Genomic DNA, 26309 nt, shown 5'->3' on the forward strand with positions numbered 1-26309 from the left:
AAGGATCCAAAATCTTATTTTTAAGAACACCCAGTCACGTAAGCCTGATCAGCCCTTACTGCTGATACCTCCCAAATTTGTTATCAGTAAAGTTTATTATAGTATTTGTGTATTACCAAAATGATTTGATGAAAGTGAGATCAGGGCCAAGAACAGCTTTTCATTTAACTCCACTAATGACATTCAAAGGCCCTTTCAAAATAACTCACTGTTATCTGTGACTTTCCAGCTCCTTTTCCTACACTAAATTTAACCTCTTGCTTAACAAATACTGCGTATATGTTTTAAGATCAGATGCTCTCCTTGAATCCAGAGGGATTTATTCTTTTGCTTCCTGTATTGTTCTAGCATCATCTTTCTCTGGGGCTCCCCCAGTGCAGTTTGCCTTAACTGCTGTACATGCCAGAATTTCTTCAATTATTCTTCTAAATCATTCCTCACCTGTAGGATGGGGTCAGGGAAGAGCATCAGGACTTTACTCAGTTTCCTCCTATATTTCTCACTACAAGTAGTCTATTTGATATTTTCCAGTCATAGAGGAAATGGCAATTAACAGATCTCTTTAGGATTCTTGTGACTGAACTTTCAGTTCTGTATTTTTCCCTTTTTTTTTTTAACAGGAATTCTGTGATGAACAATATTCAGCCTCCCTGATGCAAGTTCCTTGAGCTGCTCCCAATGAAGTAATCTCCACTTTCTCCTCTGGCAGATGAGATCTGAATCTCCACCCTGCTTCCTGGCCCTTCTTTCAGGGCTGAAGGGACCTTGGTAGAGGATGCCATTGACCTTCTCTACAGAAACTGCCTCCTTTGCCAGGACAGCCTGAATGCTTGAGCAGGGACCCTGCCTCCTGCTTCCAATTAGCAAGCTGTGAACAGTGTGGACTGTGTCACTCCTCACTGATGAAATTAAGCACTGAAACCACAGCAACCTGAAAAGCCCATGGGCCTCAGGCACTTGTAGTCTTGTGTCATGGAATACATCAATTAAAATCCAATTCAAGGACTTTAAATACTTGAATTAGGATTTCCTTAGCCAAGTGCTTTACTCAGAGGCTGCTTGTAAAAAAGGGTTGAGTGGGTCTCCAAACAGCAGGGCAGGCTGTCATGCAAATCCCAAATGAAGCAAAACTTGTCATTAGCCTAGACTTGTTGCTTCACTCTCTGAGGCAAAGCTTAAGCTATACTGAGAAGCAAGTCTTTCTCCTAGCTGGTTTCATCATTCCCCAGCTTGGCATGCTACCTGATGCAGCTTCTACCCGCGATGCCACGCTTCCACCCACGCTTTTCAACATGCACAAAAGTCTAAAACAAGCCTGTGAATTCCCTATAGCTCCCTCTGACCTTTTAGTAGGTGAGGTCCAAACACACCGCAAAAGTTTTATCTGCACATATGATAACTATTGAATCTGATAAATTTAACAGAGTTCAGCTCTCCAGTGCATACGCAGGTCATGGACCACACTACTTCAAAGCCTCTATTCCTCTTTTATCATACAGTATCCAGACCAAAACATGTCAGGCTTTAGTGCAGTTTTATAATTAATGCTTTCTGTTGAAACTTAGCTGGAATGTTTTAGGACAGCAGTTTTTGCCATTTGAAAATACATCACCTCCAAAAATAGGAAGATACCATATTTGCTTTTTCATTCTTCCTGCTCTACTTCACAACTAAAACTGACATCTCACACTGTAGAAAAAGAGGAAATGAATTGTTCCTGGCATCCTTTGAGTACTTGTTGACACTTCAAGTAGAGCTTGTATTTGTTCAATGAAAACAAAGCTGAAATGAAGACTCTGGGAGGGATTCAGCTGACTGGATGGGAATTTTTACAATGCAGGAAACCCCATCTGAGCACATCACACCTTGGGTTCTCCTTACACTCAGTGAAAATTGAACTGATGTAGGCAGTGGGATACACTGATCAACTCTTCTCAACCTCAAGTATGCACCTATGGCTGGATAAACAGCACCCCAAAATCCACTGGCTGTGGCGGGCACATAAACAAACAATGAGCTCAGAAGAATACATCTCAGTTTAAATAAAAAAATGCCTTTGACTGCTCTGAAAAGCTTTCAGCCTGTTAAAATCCACACATTGTGATGTGCCATTCCTTTACACATTAGTGAGATTAGTGTAATGACTGGAGCTCATACCACTGGTGTTACCTGGTAAGCATGGTCCGTGTGTACGAGGTAGAGGTTGGTAGGAGCTGAGCGGCTCAGAGGTGTCATCACTTTAGTCTCGGTTTTGGCACAGGATGTTTCAGGACGGATTGCGTCTTGGGTGGGAAAGGAAGGAGGAGATGCTAAAGATGGAGAGACTGGGGAAAGACTGCTTAAGCCATCAGCTACTGAGTCCGTGTTGAGCCTGATTTCTGTATAGTAAAAATCCTCCTCTCCATCACTGTAGTCAGACTCTCCTACACGTCTGTATCAAGAGAAAGAAGTAAGAATTGATTGAAAGCAAGAACCCTGAGGTAAATTTAAAGTTCTAGATGCATGAGTGAATATATTCATATTGTCAATTAATATTTGCAGTTTCAAACCTTCCTACTTTATCTGCATTCTGACTGCATGTAGGGGAAGAGGAAAATCATCTAATTTTCAGGGAAAGAAAGTAGGAATTACTTTTTTCCCCGCTCTGTGTTATTCTTGACCAATTCTTTCACCTTGGAGTAGATGTTTTGACTCCCTGAGATCAAGTATCAGCTTCTCATTTGTAACCATTGTAAAGTTAACAAGAACCTCAGTGCACTCTGTCTTTGAAAGTCACAGCAAAGATAATAGACACAGGCAAGATATATTTCACTCATGTTACAGCAAACAATATGCAATCTTATCAGAAGTTACTTAATTATACCAAAGATACTTATGGCTGACATTCACTGTAATTTTCTGTGACATAACAGAAGAATTTGCTAGAAAACAGTCTCACCATGCAACTCACTCAAGACACAGAGAAAGCACTCATATGGGCTGGCTTGCACGGCCAGGACTTTCTGGTCCTGCTCTCCAGAGGCAGACTTATTGAAGGAGGGCATGTAGGAGGTTTAATTGCCTTAAAGTTTTATCTGATGTGCATTTGAGTACAAGTGCTAAGAGTGAAGCAACCCAGTCAAAGCAGTAGCTCCCAGTAGACTACATGTTATCTTGAAGTCCAAACCAGAATTTGTTGAGAGAACATACATCCCACAGGTTTGAAAGGCTCTACCAGAAGTACCATTCATCAGAATGTAGCCAGTCATTCACCAAAATTACTCTTTCCAGAAAAGTTTCTAGCTCCAGCAAATTCCAGAAAGGTTTTGCTGTTTATTTCCGCCTCTCTGACACCACATGTTCCGATATAACATAAAGCACAAATCAACATTCCTAACTGCATTTTGAGAGAGATTTTCTCTGTTTCCCACAGCCTTACTCTTGAGCCCAACGGTAATTGCTGACCTCTCTTAGACCATCCTGAGCTCCAGATCTTTCTTGTGGTGGCTTTAATTTTTAAGCTGTGGGCAACATAGACCTATAGAGAGATGTATTTTCACCTAACAGATGAAGATTGTGAGTCCCAACTGTAATTATAAATGAGACAGGCACATCACTCAGTGAATTGCACTGGAGAGTTCAGTTGCAAACTAAATCTCTGAAACAAATTTGTCTCCTAAAATATTAATTTGCTTTTGCTTCTAGCCCAAGTAACATACATGTGTGTCCTTGTTTTGTCTGGGCTGGAGTTAATTTTCTTCCAAGTAGCTGGCACAGAGATGTCTTTTGGATTTAGGATGAGAAGAGTGCTGATAACACACTGATGTTCTAGTTGATGCTGTTTCCCATGCTCTGCCAGTGAACAGGGGCACCAGACGCTGGGAGGAAGCACAGCCAGGACAACAGCCTATAGCACAGGATATCATGTTCAGTAAATACACTGGAGGGAGCTAGCTGGGAGGTGCTGGTCAGCAGGCGGTGAGAAACTGTACTGTGCATCACTCATTTCTCTTCAGTTTAGTTTCTCTCTCTCTCTCTCCCTATTCCTTTTAAGTATTAGAGTCACCAGTATTACTGTTATTATTATCATCAGTGTTTTATTTTGCTTAAGCCATTAAACCATTCTTGTCTGAACCCATGAGGTTTACTCTTTATTCCTTTGATTATTCCAGGGAAGGAAGGGGATAGGAGTGAACAGCTTTGTGGTACTTTAAACCATGACAACGTGCATATCAGTTTCCTTTTGCTTTTAGGTTTCTTATGTGGTTTGTGGGTTTTGGTGGGGTTTTTTGCATTAATTTTTTTTTTTTTTTTGCATTAATTCAACTCAGAATTGGCACAAGCAGCTGACCTGATGGGATACAAAGCTGGAAAGTATTCATGCAAGACCCTGAACCTGTCTACCACAGAATGTCATCCCAGACATGATGTGCACACAGCACATATGATGTAATGGCACTGAGCTGTGTAGCTGGCAGGGAGGTGCAGTGTAACCTCGAGCTCTATTTGACCTTCTAGCAAAGCTGACAGAATTTCAGGAAATAAAGTGCCTTGCTGTTGGAATAAGTGCTCATTCACCTTGATGCACTATTCCACAATTTCCTCAGAAACAGAGGGATGTGAGACAGAGAAGCCAAGGACAATCCAGTTCATGTCTCCAGCTAAGGGCAATTGCTCCTCTTCTATACCAAATCCTTTAGACCCAAAAAGACTGCTCTCTTACCCAAGGTGAATGGTCCGTATGTGCTTCTGAATCCCTGCAGCTGTGCTCAGTACCTTCCCACAGTTCTTCCACAGGCATTTGAACATCACCTTCATGGAGTTCTGAAAATTGGAAGTTGTAAGGATATTAGGAAAAATTTCTTCCCTGAAAGGGTTGTCAAGCATTGGAACAGGTTGCCCAGGGAAATGGCTGAGTCACCAATCCTGGAGGTATTTAAAGGACTTGTAGATGTGCTGCCTGGGGACATGGTTTAGTGCTGGACTTGGCAGTGCTGGGTTAAGGGCTGAAAATTTCTGTGACTCTGTAATTCTATGAAGGTAGAAAAAACCCCACACTACCAGATAAACAGTTAAAAAGAAGACTGTGAAGATTCAGAGCCTTTGACTCCAAATTTGTAATGACCTAATAGTCTCTTGTCAAATGTGTCACCCTACTGAATTCAAGAGAATCCAGTGAAAAGCTGCACGAGCAGCTTGCGACAAACTTTACCTCTCTATGTTCATTGGCAACACTTTTCCATTTTTAAGTTTCAGTTCCTTCACTAAGGGAGGTATATGATATAAAACCTTCCTACACTTCTTTCAAAAAACCCTACACTTCTTTCAAAAAACCTTACTTCATCCAAGGCATCTTCTTAAATTAAGGTCTTTCCAAAGCAAGCTCTTATGAATGTTTCTGCTCATGATATTTGCAGCACAAAAAATATTGTGCCAGAAAAACATAGCTTCTGTTATGTCCATATTTGCCATGAGCTGGCACAAGCTGCTTTTGTTTCACTCAGAAGCTGCTGTGGACCTTACTCAGAAAAGAGAATGGGAAGTTATCAGTCTGTGTTCAATATTTTAAAAATACAGGTATGATCTCATTTAAATACTCTTTTTATATTCTTTAATATAACTTCATTGATCCCCATGGAGTTATCATTGATTTAGAGCACAGCCAACAAGGCTATTACAAGGCCAATCTTCAACATTTTGAAGACTCTGGAGAAAAGTAGTCTTAAAACAACACAGATGTTACAAACTCTAGAGATATTTAAAAGCTAATTTTACCCCAAAATGAAACTGATTTTGTACAGTTTAAATAAAAAAAGAATTCTAAATAGCTTGTAATTCTTAAAAATAATTTTCTCTATTATTACAGAACACATTATTAACATGAGGAAGAGCATCAAAATGATGTATTTTTGTTCTATAATTTTAGTTACATGTAAGATTAAATTAATATATTAATATAAAACTCAATTTTAAAAAAAAGGAGGGGGGAAAAGTACATCCTTAGGGTTAAGTACATTTCACTGTGCCTTGAATGAAAGCTGACTTGGTGCTTTCTTCAATTTGGACCCTTTGGAACTGCATGCCAGTAGATGGTTTTAGCATTTGCTACAAAATGATGATTAGAATATAACTTAAAAAAGAATCTCAGCAGATGGGGTTTTTAAAATACAAGTTGATTGCAGCAGCATGTTCTCATAGTTTCTTGCAGTCTAATATCTCCTGTTTGAAGTATGAATGCTTCGGGCTTTGAGATTTGAAGTACCTGATCATACTGGTTGTATGAAAAACTTCTGTTAGGAATAAACTGGACATAAATTGCCTACTTTTTATTTGATAACACAACTATCAGTCAAACACATACAGAACTCTTTCTTTTCTCAAATTAAATATAATCTATCTAGCAATTCTGATTCATACTTTTCTTACTTCCATAATATAATACTAAATACTATTATCAGCTCAAAACCACACAACCAACCACCAACTATGTCAACAAGATGAAGGCCATGTTTATAACTGACATCCTAAGAATTCCAATATGACATCATAAACACCATATGCATCTTTATGAGCACAGAATGGTTTAACATCCATCCCCAGTTTGATGGTAAAATCAGTCTCCTAGCTCCACTGTGGTTTTGGATTTATTGTCACCGGTAGGAGTTTGCAAAACCCATGCACTTTTAACATCATCAAGTGAAAGCTCACTCAGTAGAAATAAAGAACATGCTTACATTTCTTCCATTCCCTTTCCAAAATTACCTATTCAGGTTTAAGGTTTTATTTAAGAAAATAATAGAACATAAATGGTTTGGTGAGGAATAACTACCTTAGAGGAAACTTTTAAGCAAATAGTAAGGTTACCAATCACTCTATTTCCAGCTTTACGCCTTCTGACTTTTTCAGCCCTGAAGAATGAATAACCTGAACATTTTTGTTTCAGCTTCTAAAGATGCTAACTTGTACTCAGATCAAGTACCATGCTGGAGCCAGAATACAGAAAAAAAAACAAACTGCAGGAAAGCAAGTTAATTTATAAAAGCAAGTTTGGCATGGAATGTTACTGTTTATTTAGATAAAACATTTGCCATACAAAGCAAAATCCCTGAGAACCAGAGGAGATAGTGTAATAGACCTATAGTGGGTACATAAATAGAAATATTTGAAAACAACTTAGAAAACAATAAAGATGGCAGCTGCAAACCCATCTGTCTCATCACAGCTGAGCAGTAAGAGTGGTGCTAATAAGATGAAGGTTAACTGAGAAGTAAAAGGCTAACCAGGACACTTCTGCACTCCTACTCCTCCTGTCCCACACGCCCCCAAATTGTATCTCTGTTTAGTGCAACACTCAGCTCCAACTTCTAATTTATTATAACAAAGGTGTCCTCCAAAATACTTTTTTCCTTCTTAGCAAGATGCACAGACATTTTCACCCCTTTCCCATGAACAAGGGAACAACTGCATGGGTCAGCAAATAAGCAGCTTCTGGAGCAAGAGGATAAATCTGAACAGGTTAAAACAATCATTAAAACTTCTTCCTGCTGGTGATGAAGCAATTGACTGCCTCAGACTGAGCCAGAAACAAATTCACTAAGGGAATAAATTCTCTGTTTTTACTACTTACAAAAAGTCCTTTTACATCTTGCTATGTAAAATCTGTCCTGTTGTGTTGGAAGGGAAGGGAACTTGGACTAGTGCCATCTCTTTGTTTTCTTTTTCTTCCAGAGAAACTTGCTGGCTAGCAACGGTGCTTTTTTGGGGTTAGTTTTGGACCTTTTTTTTTTAATGTCATGTTTTATTTAGCCTGCTTTTGCACTCCAACTGAGGATAAATTTGGCTAATGCTAATACTATATCAAAAGCCATTGGGTTTGAGCTCTCTCTCTCCATTTTCACTCCATATGTTTGTGCAGAGAAACCTTCACAGTATTAAGGTATCTGACATGCTGTCAGATAAACAGCACTTTCAGGGAACAAGGAATATTAAGGCCATAGTCAGTTTGTGATGACATGTAAAGGCTGCCTGTTGCATCCTGCACACAGAGAATTTGTCAAAGTAGGACAGAAAACCCTTGAATGGCCAGAGGCAACACCTTCTGGAAATCCCTCTAGTGTTTTCTGAGCAGGAGGCTTTATAACACCTCACCATCTGGCAGGAAATATGTGGTGCTGATGGCAGCATGTGTGTGCAGGAGGTGACCACGCTGAATGAGACACAGTGACTAGGCGAAGTCCCTATGTTAAATGGATGCCAAGGAAGGATACACAAGCAGAGGCATTTGGGTGACCTGTTCCTTTCTCACAACAAAGTAAGCCTACCAACATCCTATCTACCCGTGGTGATGGAATTTAACATGAGGCTAACCTTTCTCTTCCTAGGAATGGGTTCATCGAACAGAAGGTTGCTTGTTTCACCTTCATCAATACCATCATCTGGCTGGGAAGGTGTCCGAAAAGCTTTGAAGCTATCAGCTGACAGAGGTGGAGATGGGGTGGATGGGTTGGACTGGTCACTGGGAGCGTTCCAGCTCCAGTATCCGCTGCTGCTGGTACTAGAAGGCACAAATCCTCCTTCTTTCCAAGATCCATTCAGGGATTCTGTCAGGAACAACAAATGCTATTATTACAACAGTATCATTGTGAGAGGGTTAAGGAGCTCTTTTTTCTAAGGTTTAGATGCCATGTAGGTAATTAACTGCACATTCAGTAAAGAAATATGAAAGCATTGGATGTAAGAGAGGACAACTATATCTAACCCACTGCACACAAATTACATATTCCACACTTGATTTTTACTTAATTTAAAACAAACAAACAAAAGCAGCAAAGTATTTTTCTAAAAAGAAATGTTGCATTTGAAAAGACAACCTGTTCTGAAGCATAAACAGCAATGAACGGTCATATATTGCATGCATGATTTAAGGAAAACATTTAAATTGACCCTTAAAGGTCCCTGCAAACCCAAACAATTCTATGATTCTAAATACATCCTCAACTTTCAATGGGAACACATGACTCTGGTGCAGCACCAAAGCAAGCTCCAAGCCACCAGATGGCCAACAGGAGATCCCCTGGGAAGGGGACACACACTCTGAGCCCCAAAACACTGAGCAGATCCACAAAAACATGACCATCTTCCCAGTACTAAAACACCAAAGGAAACCATAGTTACACTCTGTGTTCTTACAATCTCTCAATACACCCGCCTCTGCCTAATCTGAATCTCTCCATGAGGTGATATGTATCCCTTGGGATATACAGGTGCACAGGCATCTTGTTTCAGAAGTGGAACACACAGACACTGGATCACCTCCACACCTACTCGCTGGAGGAACTTCCTCCTCAGTGCCACAGTTCCCCATCCATTACATGCTAAGAAGACACCTGAACTAACAGCTTACACTCTGCAGCACCATGGGTGGGAGGAACAGCACTGCTGTGCAGTCTGAGGCACAGCTTGAGCCATGCTTCACATGCAGAAGTCCTCAGGCTTTAGACACTGGCATGTCACTCCTGCCAGTCCCTAAAGGGCTCTGGCAGCAGAGGAGTATGCACCAGCTCAGTGGAGGCATGGCCCGAGCACATCCAGGGTGCAGGCACAGGCGGCTCTGCAGGGCCCTCAGGGTCTCACAGGGCTTGGGCAAATGCGCAGGAAAGGTTTAGGTGCGGCTTCTCCCTAACTCAGGCACTGGAAGCTTTTCCTAAAGACACTGTAGGTGCCTGAGTATTGTGCAACACCTGACTTTGGAGCTGGCAAGCAAATAATATCTTATCTGTTCATGAAACAGTATTTAAGTGTGAGACAAGTCCTTTCAAGCCAGTGCCTGTCTTTAAAAGATCTGCAGAAGTCACTCCTTCTTTCCTTCTGAATTTCTTACAGATAAATTTAACTAATGATATTGGCAAGAAAGTGAGCTATCAAAAGCTTACCCCTAAACCAGTGATTTTTTGTTTTTTTTTTTTCTCCTAATTCAGTTGGTTTTGGACAAAATCCTTAATGACCAACATCAGCTGCTCAAAAAAACAGAACGCAGTGCCCCCTTGAGAAGGCAGCTGCTACAGCAGTACTGATTTACTGATCAGGACCACACAGCATAAATGGATTTGATCCTCTCCCTCCACCCTGCCCAATTCCTCTTTGGAAAAGGACAAACATACACATTCTGGTAGTTCTGAAGTTAACATATGAAAATGTCATGTTTTGTCTCATGATTACAACCTTCATGTGACTGAAATGAAGGTGGGTTTTGTTTCTTTTAAATATTTGGTACTTCAGTCTTATGCCAAAGCCAAAAATTACATCTAGTATCAACTTGTGACCCTAGCATAGCTTAAAATTTCCATGTCTTCAGAAAAACAAAGGAACACTCTTTCAATTACTACTTTCTGAAACAGTTATGGTGGTATTTGTAATCTCAGTGTGTACAGCTTCTCCTCACCTTGCTGAGAAAGAGATGTAAATCAAGAACATTTTTTAAGTAGCATGGAAAGACTGAATGAGGTTGACAACAGGAAAAAACCAAACACTGGTTCTCATTCATACTAACAAATCTGTCAATGTAAAGAAGTTCAATATATAAATAAATGCAACTTACTCTTATTTTGGGGCTCTTTTCACATTGCTGGAGTTGCGTGAAAGAGAACCAGACCAAATATTATTCAACTGCAGAGAAACAAGGGCCAAACCCTGATCCAGTTTACATGGGTGATCATTCCCAGGAATTCCAGCATGGAACTGACTTTAATATTAACACTAATGCTATTTTTTTTACTCCTAGGCAAAATTCCATTTATTTTAGCAAATGGTCCTTTAATTATACTGCTACTTATTGCCCTTTTTGGAAAAGTATGTAGAAAAAACTAATCTCTAATACATTTGTTGCTTGTATTACTAGGATCAGAGCCTAGCCTTGCAACACCAAATAAGCTTTAAATTATCAAGTCTTTATACTTCTATTCAAGTCTTTACTAAGTCTTGACTAAGGCAAAACTAAGATATTCAGGGAGATGGTGCCCAAAACCAGCTTCAAAATCTTGTCTGTGACTATTGAAAACATGTGAATTACATTTTCAGGCTAGTCTTCCCATATTTTGGGAAACAAGCAGACAAGCTATATAAAGAACTATCAAAGAGCACTCAGACTATGCTGAGAAATATCAAAGGCAATTAAACAGCCACCATTTGCCTATTAGCAATTCAAAAGAGCTTGTTTGGAAGATCTTTCCAATTGACAGCTGCAGCTAATGTGCACTGCTGCTCCTGACAAGTGTCACTTGCTCAGACTGTCTAAGGTGGCAGATACTGCTTCACCCACAGCAGAGCAGCTCCCCGGGACAGGGAGGCAGCAGGGAACATGTGTATTCCTTGGCCACACCAAATCCCTGCCTGCCACATCAAGCACAGATCCATCTTCATGTGGTTTTGTCTGTGAGCTGAGCAGCTGGAGAGCAGGTGTGCTTTTACCCTTTTGCTGGCCTTTCCCAGGGGCTAGCAACATCCTGTCCTGAGGTGTGACAGTCACCAGGGATGTCACTGCCTGAGGTTTCCCAGGGCTCCTCAGAGCAGTGGCACTCCAATAAACACTTCTGGCTTTTAACACTGGAAAGCACATGAACAAAGGCCATGACTGTTCATGGCCAGAATTCCAACTAAATGGATAAAACTAACATTTTCTGAAAATAAATGGAAAAACCACAGCATTGACATTTGCTATGAATTCCTTTAAGAACATCATACAGTGGATCATGCCTGTTTCTATGAAGAAAAGCAAGTATTTCTCAATCTTCCAATTACTGACAGTAGGAGAGCATCTAAGGGTTTTTTTAGCAGTTATAAGTAAGAAAAGTCAGTCATACAAACAGTGCTGAGGTACCCTAAACAGGGTGTCCTAATTTAAATCATTCCTTAAAATAAAACATTCCTAAAAAATTATTGTAACTCTAGTCAATCTTGCATAGATCAATTATATTTCATAATTGATCTCTTCATTACCTGAAACTTTATATTGTGTCTTCTGCTATACCATGAATGAAGTAGTCTTTAAACGGATTATGGATTTGATGGAAGACCAGCAGAGAGTTACACACAGCACAGGAACTGGAGGTGCAGAGAGAAGCAGACTGCTTGCTGTGTAGATTGCTACTGCACGGCCTCTCAGCCAAGGGCTGTGATCTGGAAGTGCTTTGCCTTATTGTGGCTTTGGGTAAAATCTGATCTCATTTCCATGGAGTGGATGACAAGAACAACTGCTATCATGTTTCCTGGATATGGCACTCAGGCCATGGTTTAGAGGTGAACATGGTGGTGGTGCCAGGTTAATGGTTGGACTTGGTGATCTTAGAGGTCTTTCCCAATCCTAACCATTTTACAATATTCTAGGACTGTATGTGTGCAAGTGCAAACAAACTCTATGAAAAATTAAGTGTTTCAGTGATGTCAAGAGACTTTTTGAAGTTCTCATATCCCATTTATGGAATGGGCATCTCCCATTTCATAAACTAGATCTGCTCTACAGTTAAAGAAAATGTTTCTTTTCATTTCTGCCAGTGCTGCACCAAAGACTTTGACTAGGTTGGAGCAGAGCTCAGTATGATCCCGAACATACCAGAAGATACTCACCATTTGTTCTCCACCATGGCCACAACTCCTGGAAACAAACCCCCCGATAAAGGGCCCTGGCACCCCTTCCCGCAGCCCCTGGCTCCAAAGGCTTACCGTTGGGTCGGACAGGAGGGCTGCGGACCAAAGGGCTGGTGGACAAACTGGTGAGTACCATGGCTGCTGTTACTTTATCCATGTCCAGCTCTTCCAAAGATTTCCTGAAATACAGTGAGTGGGAGGCGGGAAACACATCAACAAATGTTTAACTTTTTTTAGTGTCAGTTTTTTTTTTTTTTTTTTTTTTTTTTTTAATACCAGCCCAAATCCTAAGCCAGCACAGCACAGTAACAAAAACAAGCCGCTGCACAGAGTTCTCCAAGCATTGGTCTTCTGGCAACCTGAGCATACCAAGAGGCTTCTTTAAGCAAATTAACTCAGTGTAAATAGGAAAAGAAGTGGGAAAAGAGAATATATCTTTGTATAAAATTTTCAGGATTACTGTGACTCTCTATAACTTTGACTTTGTTCCTTTTTTATTTTTCAGAATTTTTAGCTATTCATATTCTTAGAGCTAAGTGTGTTCTTAAGGTGGTTTTCTTGGATGAAGACAGAGATGCAAAATTGGGTGAGATTACCAGCAACATTAACAACATACATTAGTCTCTAGGGTAAAGAAAAACCGTGAACTGGAACAAAGGGATGTGAGTTCATTGCTTCTGCTTAACACTATTAACATTCCCACACTCTCTCCAAAAGATTGATCCTAAATTTTTCCTGATCATATTAAAACCCAAATATTTTAAGTAATTAGGAAACTGGCATAAAAATGGTGCAGGAGGGGTAGGAGTGTAAGGGAGAGAAAGGGAGAGAGGGAGAGGAGGTTGTTTTGCAGGTGTGATGGGTGCCTGAACCAGCATGATGGCACAGGGGCCCATTGCTGCCTCAGCCAGGTCTTGCTGGGGACCTGTGAAAGTCAGAGGAGAGGACATGGAGAAGGGGTAATAAGGGAAAGGAGAGTAGCCAGCTTTCCAGGGAAAGGAAGAGAAGATTTGGACAATGGCGAATGCCACCAGGAACCAGGATTCAGTGATCCATTGTTCAAGGAGTCATGGGGATTTTTTTAGGCAATGAAGGAAATATTATTTTTTGTCTGTAAAAATGATATTCTGTCTTTTCTACCCAAGAGTAACTCTCTCAAAATGCAAAATTTCTGAAGAGTCAATGCACCAAAATAAAACTACCAAACCCACTACGTTTAGCAGACTTTTGCTTTCCATCCTTGTGGGCTGGAAATCCTTGTGGGATTTCCGCCTTGTGGGTGGAATCAAAACAGACAATTTTTTGAAAATGTTTCCTTTCAAACATATGACTGATCATCCAAAATCACCTTCTCAATTCCTAGAGATCAAGTTAATTTAGTTCTTACAAAAGGACACTTCCCCCCCACCGTATTCTGCTTTCTGGGTCTCTGGAGATATCTCTGTGCCTTGTCAGGAGCTCTCCTGAAGAGATCAGGTTGAGTCTAATTTAAAGCCCAAGATAAGAAGCGGTCAGCTACCTGCTGTTTCCCATCAACTGTTGGTCAGTGAGTCACCAAGAGGAACAGGATGTGCTGGGTGCACTCCCGTTTCTGGAATCCTATCTCACACATCAGGTGGAAGGTTCATTAACTGGAAACTATACTACAGTCAAAGGCTCTTGATATTTTAGTGAGAAAACCTTGAACTTGCCCATGAAATGGTTCACAGCTGCTTTCTGGCTGATACAAGGACCCACACAGATGCTGATGAACACTCTCCCATGCTGCACAACAGCTTAACTCTCACAACTGTCTTTTGCAACACATCAGTGCCTGGAACTGAAACACTGATGATGGTTCCTGCTGCATTCTGATTATATCTTTCCTCCAGCCAAGGCTTCTGCAAAGAGCATAGCAGCCATATGGTCATGATCACGTACTGGAAAGGTCTTGGATGGCTGCTATAATCAGTTGAATTCTTAATCTGTCACCCATTAGCTCCTTGTGCCTGCAAAGGAGTGTTTCACTCAGAATGCCAAATTCCTTGGGGCTCAGAAGACCCTTCCTTGCGGTTGACATGGAGATGCTACACTTTCTCAACACTGCCAGATGATTTTCCAATTACCTAATATCCCAATATGAAAATCTAGTTTCTGAGAAGGCTTCACCTGCTCTGTAGCCCATTCCTGCCAGACTACACCAACTGTCCCTGTCACTACCCAGCTGTGAATGAACCATTACTATCTGCATTTCTGCAACATACGAGGACAAAATGAGCAAAAGTTCCTGATAAGATGGAGAAACTGATCCCTAGTGTTCGCAATCAGCCTTCCAACAAGGCTCTTCTGTCTGTGTGGCAACAGGACTAACACGTTCCCATCCAGGCCTCTCCAGAACTGCAAAATCTCACTACAGCAGTTGTTGCACGTGTCTGCCAAGTTGGTGTCAGTATGTCAAGAGTCTCAACCCAAAGCTAATCACAAAGTTTCCCCAAGCAGTTTATAACTAACTTCTTCTAGTTATTTTGATTTTTTTTTCTCTCCTCTACAATGATAAGCACTGCTGTTCTGAAAATCTAGCCCTTGCTCCAAATAATTTAACAATGTCTCAAAATTGTCAGCACTGGCATCTGTGCTTAAGGTGAAAGTTTTCACAACCAGGCAAAGAATAGGAATACTCATGAGAATCCTTGCCATTTCTAGACATGCTAAACCACACTCTTGCAATTACTGGAATCTTTTTTTCTTCCTGATCCAATTTAACAGGATAACAGACCAAATAAAATGAACTTTGGACTTTCTCTCTGCCCATTTTGAATGACAGTAATTTTTACTATTTACTGCTCCTCTACTGCATCCAGCAAACAAGAACACTCCACTCATACTTCCCAGCCACAAGAATTTTAGCAGCTACAAGTGTTGGCTTATGTGACTCTGCTCCATTTTTACAGTTTGGCTCATAAATGTAAACACACATATTTCATATATCACTCAGACAGTACTGCAGCAGCAGCAGCCGCCTTTGTGATACAGGCAAGGCATAAAACTGAAGACAGCAACCACTAAAGCCATCTGCATTTAGTCAGCATCACATATGAGTTGATGCCTTAAGACTTCCCTAGTATTTTCCAGCTTTGTCTACTGGAAAGCTGAACCTGCACACAGCTGTTCAACACTATTTGGACTCAGAGGAGAGAATAACTTGTTTGTTATACATCAATTGCTCCCAAAACATTTATCTCACCATTTGCTAAGGCAATTTTCTGTGGACTGAAATCATAAGCCCTGATGTTACTGTTATTAGGTGTAATGAAATTTAAATCAGTTTTAAGATCATCTACTACATGAACTGTGAAGATTTATTCTTTTCTCTAACCTTACATCCCAGTCTCTACATTCCATCTCCCAATTTCTGGATGGATGGATTTGTGTCAGCCCAGTCTGCATTTGAGAACTAAGCAGTTTTGGATCCTTTCCTTCCAAGTGTTTGTAAATCTAAACACATGAAATAGCCAAATTACAATGAATCAGCTGAGATATTAGCAGTAGAAGTTACAGGTCCTTGGAGGTAGACCTTTTACCACCACCCGAGGTCTCAATGCTTCATGTTTCCCTGCTTCCTCAGCAGGGAGAGTGGTTTCATGGATCCCTGCAACACACTGATCTAGCCAGCCTGGCAATTAAAAGTGTCCTTTTCTTTAACAGTCAAGGCCAATCAGGCTTGGTTACTACACTTACTTCTGATCAATACTTTCCTTGATTTTGCTGATGAATTTATTGCTTTTTTTGATAATAATTTATCACTGTTAACCAACCATCACAGTTTCCCCAGTCAAAGCTCTCTACAAGGAAAGGCTGCATTTAAGCTCCAATAGATGAGAAAAAGAGGGTCCATGACAAGTCCGAGGCTATGCAAGTGTTCCGAATCTTAGTCCATACAATACTTTGCATTTACCATAATACTTGTTTACCATGTAAGAATTTAAAATACTGACAGTACAGATAAATTATCTTTCTTCTTGCTCTCCTGTTTGGTTGCTGATTACGGAGATTAAAAATTACTCATTTGCCAAACACAAAACCAAAAATTACAGAGAAAATGATCCATACAAACCAAGGTCCTCAGCATTTTTAGTAAAAGCCATAACTTTCACAATAAAGCAAAAGGCAAAGGAAAATATTTCCAAATATTAAATTAAATCAGCAGAGTACTAGAATGATATATCTCAGAACATTGAGAGTGTTACTATTTACACATTTAAAAAGAGAACTGATGTTTGATATTTAAAAGAGAGATACAATAATAATGCATTAATTAGAAGTTAGGGATTTCTGCCTTTGCTCATTGTGGTCAAACATAAAATTAACATTTTCCACGCTAACTTTATATTTGCAGACTAATTCATATGCAGAATGAAGGACCTTTGTTTTTGCTGTCCTTGTTACACACAAGCAATTTTTTTTTTATTCTGACAGTGACTAGAATTAATTCAGATGAAAATACAAATATAGGAACTTTTCTTCTTAAAAACATATATACCTGAACTTCTCAAGGAAGAAAAAAGAAAAATGCATCAAAGACCACCTCAAAGTTCTCCACCTCCTCCTGGCCAAGGTAACAGATTTTGTGATTCAGTTATTCAAAGGGCCTTTGGAAGTCTGGCTGGTGTGTTAGAGCCTGAGAGCACCAGACAGAGTCCACAGTAACTGAGACATTGACTTTCTATTTTGACTGTAATGGCAATACAGTCCCTGCCTATCAGTCCTAAGAGATGGGAGACATTCACAGAGTGGTTCTCAGCATCCTGGAGTAGAAAATACAGTTTAACAAAACTGAAGAGAAAGTGCTAACACAGGCAGGTTTCTCAAAGTGTTTTATCTGAACTTGCATCTAGCACTGATCCACAAAGAAGAGGCCTGTTTTTACAAACACCTATTTCTCTAAGGTCTCCATTTTCACTAAAACCACTGAAACTTGACAGAAGAAAATCCATTCATTTTTACAACCATTTTGTAGATGTAGATATCCAAGAAATTGCAGTACTTGGTTCCAAAGCTTGGCTGTACTGGATGTACTCTCCCAAACACAGGGCTCTCCCTTGTCTCTCCCTCTGCTGCTCCAGCCACCTCCTCAAGCTAGATGGCTTCCAGGCTAGGTGTGTCTCCAGGAGCACCTGGAGCTCCTTTCCCAGTCCCCTCTCCTCCCTGTGGAGGTACAATCCAGTGATGATACCCAGGCTGCCATGGAGGCTATCACCACACCAGACTTTTCCATGAGTGCTGTCAGAGCTGCACCAGCAATAAAAAGGATGTCAAATTCTGTGATTTCTGATACAAATATATCCTATGGACATGCTCTGCTCCTGCTGCCCCCTCTGCAGTCCAGTGGCAGGAATAGCTGCTTTGCTCCTTAAGGTTCCCCAGAAAAGTTTGCTTAAGTTTTGCAAAACAGATGGAAAATGCCTTTTTTATAGAAACCTTTTTATTAATGCTTTTTGAGCAGATTGTCTGACTTCCTTAAAGATAACTGAAATTTCAAACCTATCCATATGGAAACAGGATTGAACTTCTAGATCTTGCTGTCTGATATACAAAATATGGGAAACAGTGTGCTGGGAGTGAGAAAGGAGAGGACGGGTGGTAAACCACTGCTCTCATTATTGGCTGGTGATATGATCTCCAGTTTTAAATGCTCTGTATAAACAGGAACAGTGAGGCAAGCCAAATTCCACACTAGGAGATAAGCTGCAGTTTACAGGAACAATTTATTCTATATATTGAAAAGATTGATCCTATGAATAATTTTTACTTTTCAAACAGCTGCAATCTATCAGGAAAACTTATCTGGTGAATTGCCTTGGGGCAATGACTGAAGCCAAAGTAGAAGTATGACACAGAAATTGCCTGCCTCAAAACAGAGCAATCAAATAAAGGGTAATCTCTTGATAGATTATAAGTGCAAAGCAAAAATTAAATTAAGAAAGGAACAACAGAACCCTGCAGAGAGAGGTTATCCCTTATGGTGATCCACAAATCTTGAGGATTTTTGGGGAAGATTTTCTGTTCCGTTTTTTCTACTTTAAAGGCCACTTCCTGATGCAACAAATAATTCTGTCTGCAAACCAAACCTCAATAGTGCCCTGAAGTAACAGACCAGTTATTCCAAATTTATCCAAAATATTCATGTTCCATCCCTTTCCTGCCTGTGCCTTATGCTACTGTTCTAGTTTGTTCACAGGTACATCCCCACTCAAAAATGAGATCGCTTTGACAGGGTACTGTTTACAGAAAGAAAACTTCACACTTCTGATGCTTTCCTCAGGGAAAAGGGCTGGACCACTTGCTCAATGCAATACAAATTACCACGCTGAACATGAAAAAAGATGGAAAAGAAACAAAACAAGTAGTCCATAAATCTTAATTTTTGAGAAGAATTATTAGCTGGAGATATCCTCACAGCAGATGTTACAGGAACTTTGTCTTTCCTAAAGTAAGAGAAAACGCAAGATCAAAAATATTTTGCTTTTCCTTCTTCCCCCCCTACCTATTGCAAACAGCGTGATTCCTATACTGTTTGAATGTGTAATATTCCCAAAATATGTTTTATAGTATTACTGCATATATACAGTCCTAATGCACATACATGGGTAATTTGCCTAGCACAACTTGTCTCTTAACATTTGCTGTAAGTCAAGTTTAAAATAATATTTAACTTGTTTTCTGCCACACATTAAAAGTATAATTTTTTTTTCTAATAAAATATACACTGATGAAACACTTGATAAAACCTGCAAGTCCTCATCTCACCAAATCAAAGGGCACAGGCAAGTTGTTCTTTTACTAATGTGAACACTTTCCTGAAATCAAGCCAGTCTCAAAAATGTCCCAAGGGTCAGTTTCTGTTTATTGTTAATATTTACATGTCATTCTTTCTGTGCTTTCCAATTATTTGGAAATAATTTTTTTTCCAAGCAAGAAGCAAAGAGAATTGTAAATAAAAAGCCACTGACTGTGGACAATGCTGGCCAAAGCTGCCAGTACTGCTGAGAGAGATGTGGAGACTCCAGGCAAGAAACACCTCTGAGAAGATCCTCTGTTTCCTGCCAAAGTGAGATTGTATATCCCAAAGAATGGAACCATTAAGCCATTGTTTCTATGGCATGCACAAGCCAAATGGTCACAGGACCATAAACTACCTTCCAGGGGTTTCTTTGCTATTGCAAGCATTCAGGAGATACACACTATAGTCCACATCACAATTGGCTGTATTTCTGTCCTTCTCCATCCACCAGAAACCTGCTTCAGAACAGGGAAGGCACAGAGCTCATCTTGCCGTCTCCAGTCCCGACTTCCCTTCATCTCCTGTCCTTGGGCCAGTTCTGCAGGGCTACATGGACTACAGTACCTGTGAGAGCTAATTCAAAGCTGTTTTGTCTATGCACACATTCATGCAGAGCATCCAGGTACAACTCTCAGATGGGTTCTCTTTCCATTTCCCTGACCATCCTACAAGTCTGTGTTCATCTCTTGTCACTTCCATCATGAGCAAAGCTGCTCCAGGTGTTGTTAACATGGTTGTGTCAACATCGTCTACAAGAGCACTGTTATTTTCCTGTTCCTGTTGAAATCTATGATTTGACTCACAAGGATAGCTCAGTCACCTGTAAGGAACAGTAGAACCCCACTGCTGTTCTCTTCATCACTCGTTTACAATTAATGAAGTTGGAATTATTTGGTGCTAATGAACTTTTTTGTTTTGAACAGGTGATAAAAATGTTTCCTTCTAAATATAGTAACATACATAACTGACATTTATCTTTACAGCTAGGCTAATTACAGGCCAGATTTTAATGCTTTTCCTTTCTTGGTTTTCATCTTCTCGGCAAAGATCATTATTGAGATAGCAGCACTTCCAGATAGTTTTCAGGTACAGCAGTAGGGTGCATAGTACAAATACCAATAACACACAAACTCTCTTACTTTATATGTGGGACTCTACAGACCACTTGCAGTACTCTGCAGCCAGCACGGACTGTGTCAAAGGAAGATGCAATAGGGACATTCCCACAACTGATGTATCATCCTATTCCCATGATCTACAAATTTCCTTACACTCTGTGACCAGATTAAAAAAGCACATTCTAGAACAAAAAAAGAGAACATTCTAGATATTTCAGTATCTCTTCCATCAGTTATGGCTCTTCTTTTATCAGCTATACTCTTTTCTCCCTCCTCCATACATTGTCCTCATGCCTGGGCTTCAGTCACATTCCAGGGCAGGGAGCAGAGAAATCTAGTTACGTTATTCAGGAGACAAACAGTACCTTGTAGCAGATTTGATTTAGTTACTTCTGTGACAGTTCTGTTGTTTTCAAGCTACCAGACATGGAGAGCAGAAGCTTCACGTTCATCATTCCTTTATTTGTTATGACATCACCTCCTATCAATTGCCTTTTTGATGTGAGCATATCCAGGAACTTCAGCATTCATTTACATCAAGCTCCTTCCATGTTTATCAAGCCACAATTCAGGATATAACCTAATGCTGAGATGTGATGAAGTTTCAGAATGAAAATGTCTCAGCCAGAGATGTGAATGATGTACCTTGTAGCAACCCACAGTTCCTCTGAATTGCACACGAGCGATACAAAGTGAAGCCCCTGAGGCTATTCCAGTGTCAAGAAACTGCCTTCATCAATTTTATGCCATGATGACTCAAGAGACAAGCTGATGTTCTGACAACACACTGGCAATGTTGAAGAGCTAAAGAAGACCTGAGTCCTGTTTTAGGAAAGAGAGTACTAGATTACAGACTGAATAAATCCCACCACATTAAAAATACATTGTGCGGTAAGCATCATCATCTTGTACACAGTCTACACCATATAAACTTGTTTTGGGTTTACCACTAGGACTTTCAGATGGTTGCTTTTTAAAAAAAAAATCTCACAATTACAGATGAGAGGTTTCTGTTGTTTCCTTAGCACTTGAAATTTCAACTGAACATTTTGAACTGTGAAGTATCACCACCAGATAATCTCCAAGCCTAATCAACACAGAAGAAGGAATACATTAAATCAAACATCCACCTTTCTTCTTGCTTTTTAAACAATTCTTCAAACTTTTCAAAGGTCCAAAACAATTTCTTCCAAAGGAGTCAAATACAACCTCTTAGAACCTCATCTCCTCAACCCATGAGTTAAACTTTTGCTGAACAGGTAAGAACTAGAGATATGTTAAAAATGATGGATATGAGAACAGACACTACAAAACAACAAGATTTGAGTAGATAAATGGACAGTAAGGAAATGCCACTGAATCTTCTGGGCAGAGTAGGACCTATCAGGCATGAGCCAAAGGTGCCTGACACTACCTACACATCCATGTTAATGCATCACTATGGTTGCCAGCTTTCTGTGGCTGAGCAAGCCATCTGCACAGCTGGTGTGTGGAGAAGTCAGGGCTTTCAAAGAGCATGTACACTGTACAGCATGTGCATGTGACTGTCAAAGAAATCCCAGGTAGGAATAACTGCACCAAAATCTATGTATTTATGTACAGCAGAGTAATAGCAACAAGAAAATGAGGAAGTATGGGCCATCTAGACTATCTATTCTAGACAGCAGCCAGTGTTCACTGATAGCAAGTATTAGACTCCATGACCACATATATTTCTTCACCACTCAATACTAACTGCTGCACTGAAGATGCTCCTCCTTAACAACCCCACTGAAGATGAGTTTAAAATAATCTCATGTACAAGGCCCCTCCTGAGTCTGTAAACAATTAAAATTGTTCTGTATTTCCCAACTCAGGATGTTGTCCTAGGATACAATTTTCTAACTGATAAATGTTTGCAAGAAGAAGTGGTAACAGATTAGTCAGAATTTTTTTTTTTCATTCATGTAGCATCCCAAAAAATGAGAGTTAAAAACCCCAATACTAGACCTAGAGCTTTGCTTTTAAACTATACCACTGGTATGAGTCCCAATGTGAAAAGGGATGTTTCACACACAGATCTGGTGACACTGCAGATGGGAATGATCATTCTTGCTGTAATAGCATGAACTGAAAACGTTTGTCATGGCAGGAAAAACAGTACCGTGCACCACTACTTTGCATTACACTGCACTAAGGCCATCAAGCAGGATCCCACAGTTCACTTAAACTATGTGACATTATAGTATCTATATCAGACCTTCAGATCTACCTGAAATTAAATAAGCATTTCACCTTTTACCCCACCACCACCATTTAAAGTAGACTTATTCACTTATAAACAGTTGTAGCACCCAAAAACCAGTAGTATGAGTGATGATTCGTGACAATTCTGGATACACAGTGGTTTCTCTTTAAAGCTACTGGGAAGTCACTTAGTCCCTCACAAAATTTCTGAGCTCTGGTTTCTCACCTTTGATTCCCTCTTTTGAGGGAACATTGCCCTTTTAGAGAGTGATGTCAAAGAAAAACAAAACCAAAAATCAAACCAACCAACCAAACAAAAAGTTTATCATAGAATGGCCTGGGTTGAAAGGGACCCTAAAGATCATCTAGTTCCAGCACCATTGCCATGGGCAGGGACATCTTTAACCAGACCAGGTTGCTCAGAGCTACGTTGGTTATGTTTTCAAAACACATGCAACAATTCTGGTGGAACAAATTGGACCTTAAGTTAGAATCTGACCCTGTAACTGAGACAACTGCAACACAAAAATACCAAATCATCAACAATTAAAGGCTGCATAGTCAAGCAGAGGGTGGACAACACACAATTTGAGACCAGAGGAAGGCTGATATTCAATAACGTGCAATACACGAAACACCTTCCAAAGCGGTAGAGGATGCAGAAAAAACTGGAGGCAGCAATTACCACATATGGTTTTCCTGGGATGGTAGGAGATTTGGACAAAACTAGTCTGCAAATTATTGCCTTCCCAGTCATTTTTTTCCAAGCAATTTACCTATGATCTGTAATACAATTATAGAAAATAACCTAAATACATATTTACATTTAGAGTGAAATAAAGGCAGAGCTTCATAAATGATCTGGAGATACGAAAATAAACATGGATGAAGAAGTCCTATGAAACTTATTTTTGATAAAGCATTGTACGCAAACAAGATGGTCACTTTAGATGGAATAAAACTGAAGGGAGGTGTCAGGAATATTTATAAGTACCCTTGATCTGAATGCTTTTCCAAGATGCTTTTAACATTAAACATTCATTGTGCTATAAAATATGTCTGCTCTATGAGTCCAGGGCTTTTTGTTGTGTTTCTGTTTGCTTTTTAATTATTTGAATATTTTGTATTGAAAAGAATGAAACCACTGACATAATATGTGGTAGCTGAAGAATGCATCTGGCTTAACTCTGCTGTCATCTTTAGTGTTCTTGCTCTGAATTCAACCTTTTTTTCATTATAAGAAACTATCAAAATTGTGGCCTGCAGGTATCAAAGGGAAATTGAGAATACACCACCCAGCCTCTGGTTAGTACTAGGTCCAGCTTGTTCCCCAGTTTGGTCTGCTAGACAGAAACACTTCCTTGGTAATGTATGTATTTGTGTTAGAAGCTATTTATAAAGCCAAAATACAACAGTGCTGTACAGACTCAGTTGCTGAATATGTTCTTCAAGTTTTCAAATCAGGTAGCAAACTTGCTCACCACCATTATTTTTCATTATTATTTTTGTCTAAGCAAACACTGCTCTCACAAATATTACAAGTAACAATTACCATGACATAAAACAGCCAGTCACTTATTGTGGGTCTGGTACTATGCTCATGTTATCCATTTTCAGACTTCTGTAAAGTTACTCCTGCTGCTGAGAGAAGTACAACAATAATTGTAATGGTCACCAAATAAATTACACAAAACATGATCTTCATTAACATCTTCACCACTTCCCATACTGTCCTATGCAAGCAGTGTTCTCTATTAAACTACAGATGCATGTTGTAAAAATCTACCAAAGTCTTACTGAAATGTCCATGTTACAGTTGATACTACAAACCTTATTTCTGTTTCCATCTATCAAAGACAACAGGGACTTTAAAGACAAGAAGGCATCGTTTTTCATTATAGAATTCAATTCTCTTCTTCCTCTCACAAAAGAAGTGCACTCTTTTCCACTATTAGTCAACAAAGTACAACATTTTCCATCTTTTTTTTTCTATTTTCATACAATTTTCAATGGCCTAATGGTCTAGTTTCTTTGTCTTCACGTCACAAATGTAGAAGTGGCTAAGCATGTGGAATGTTCCACACTAATGAATTAAGAGTATTTATAGTCAGAGAGGCATTGACATTTAAACGTTTAGCTAAAATTATTTAAGGAATTCTCTCCATATGCAACAACAGCACCTCTTTCTACAGAAAAGAGTCTCAGAGGAACACTGTTATTAGTTTACTCTTAAAATTATACCCACTAGAAACACAGGCTTGGAAAGCTGGGAGAACAGTAAATGCAATCATATCCCACTCTGCACACTCTCAGGCAGACTGCCCACAGTTTTCTTAAATTCAAACATCCTCACCCCTCATCTTAGTCCCTCTGTGATGCTCTGCTCCAGTCTTTCCAAAATCCATTTTCTTCCTAACACCAGACTTCCCCTAGTATGCCTGTCTTTTCCAACAACCATCAAAGAATTTCAGGGAGAAAAAGCCCCCTACAATTTAATGATAATTCTAAAGTTAAGGCAAATAAAGACATTAACAAATAAATAAGTCTTTTCATAAAACAGATGAAAAGGAGAAGCTTTAGCCTGTGAGCAGCTGGAGGTGCCTGCTTAAAATCTGCTTTCATCAAGTCCTCTCTGCAGTCCTGGACAGCCACAGCCTCCTTGCTGCTCTCTGGGGAGCCCCCAATTAGAGTTAGCTACTTTGGACAAAAGAGACACACCCTTCATGGAGAATGAGTTATTTCTTCATGAGTCACTGAAAGCAGCATTCACCTGACAGCAGGTTTTAATACAATACAAACATGAGCACTTCCACAGGGGGATTACATTACTGTCCTGTAGATACACTGGTTGTTGTGCAAGTTGGAGCACTGCAGCTATACACTACCTTTGCAGAACACTACAGCATTTTGAAAATCTACCTGTTTATTTAAAGAATAAACTATCTTGAGAACCATAATTTCTGACTGTTTTTCCCCACAGAAAAATGAAGTTGATTGAATTTATGCTTTCTCCATTGCACATCTCAATACACATGTAAAAACCGCAATGCAGCTGCAACTCTCCAGTGAAGCTGATAGCAGTCTCATCTCTATCATCACCCTTTGGCTTTTAAAAATAGATAAACCATATTATTTCTCTCTTACTTCCCTTCAGCAATCTTTTCTTATACACACACAACCTTGACTCTTCCCCTACCAAGCACAACTAACCTACCAGCTAACCTACCAAGCACAACTCAGCAGGTTACTAATTCCCCTGGCTAGCTTAAGGTAATTTTTGCCTCATTTCATCTCCAGCACAAAGTCCTCATATAACATGCCATTAAAGGAAAAGATGTAGGTAGGAAAGTACTCCTGGATCCCCAGTATGATCTACTTGATATGAGTCACTGTGGAGAAGAGACTGACAACTTGCCCAGCAAAGACCTCCTGCCCTGGGCAGGGGGAATTGCTCTCTATGTGACAGGATTTTTCTGTTTGCACTGCAGATCTAAACAGATGAGGAAATTTAGGCCAGCATCTTT

The 26309-nt window shown here is 39.8% G+C and overlaps 1 protein-coding gene across 3 annotated transcripts in view; it reads right to left on the reverse strand.

The window, feature by feature from the left end:
• ZNF704 (zinc finger protein 704) overlaps window positions 1-26309 on the reverse strand; it is a 101648-nt gene that overhangs the window by 26616 nt on the left and 48723 nt on the right. For all 3 annotated transcript variants that reach the window (XM_053970681.1, XM_053970661.1, XM_053970671.1), the window contains exons 3-6: window positions 12697-12800; window positions 8347-8579; window positions 4703-4803; window positions 2170-2431 (exon numbers count right to left, since the gene is read on the reverse strand). In XM_053970681.1, the coding sequence (XP_053826656.1) occupies window positions 2170-2431; window positions 4703-4803; window positions 8347-8579; window positions 12697-12800 (700 nt within the window). The remainder of the gene's footprint in view (window positions 1-2169; window positions 2432-4702; window positions 4804-8346; window positions 8580-12696; window positions 12801-26309) is intronic.

This window comes from Vidua macroura, chromosome 1 (assembly GCF_024509145.1).
Source record: "Vidua macroura isolate BioBank_ID:100142 chromosome 1, ASM2450914v1, whole genome shotgun sequence".
Classification (NCBI taxonomy): domain Eukaryota; kingdom Metazoa; phylum Chordata; class Aves; order Passeriformes; family Viduidae; genus Vidua; species Vidua macroura.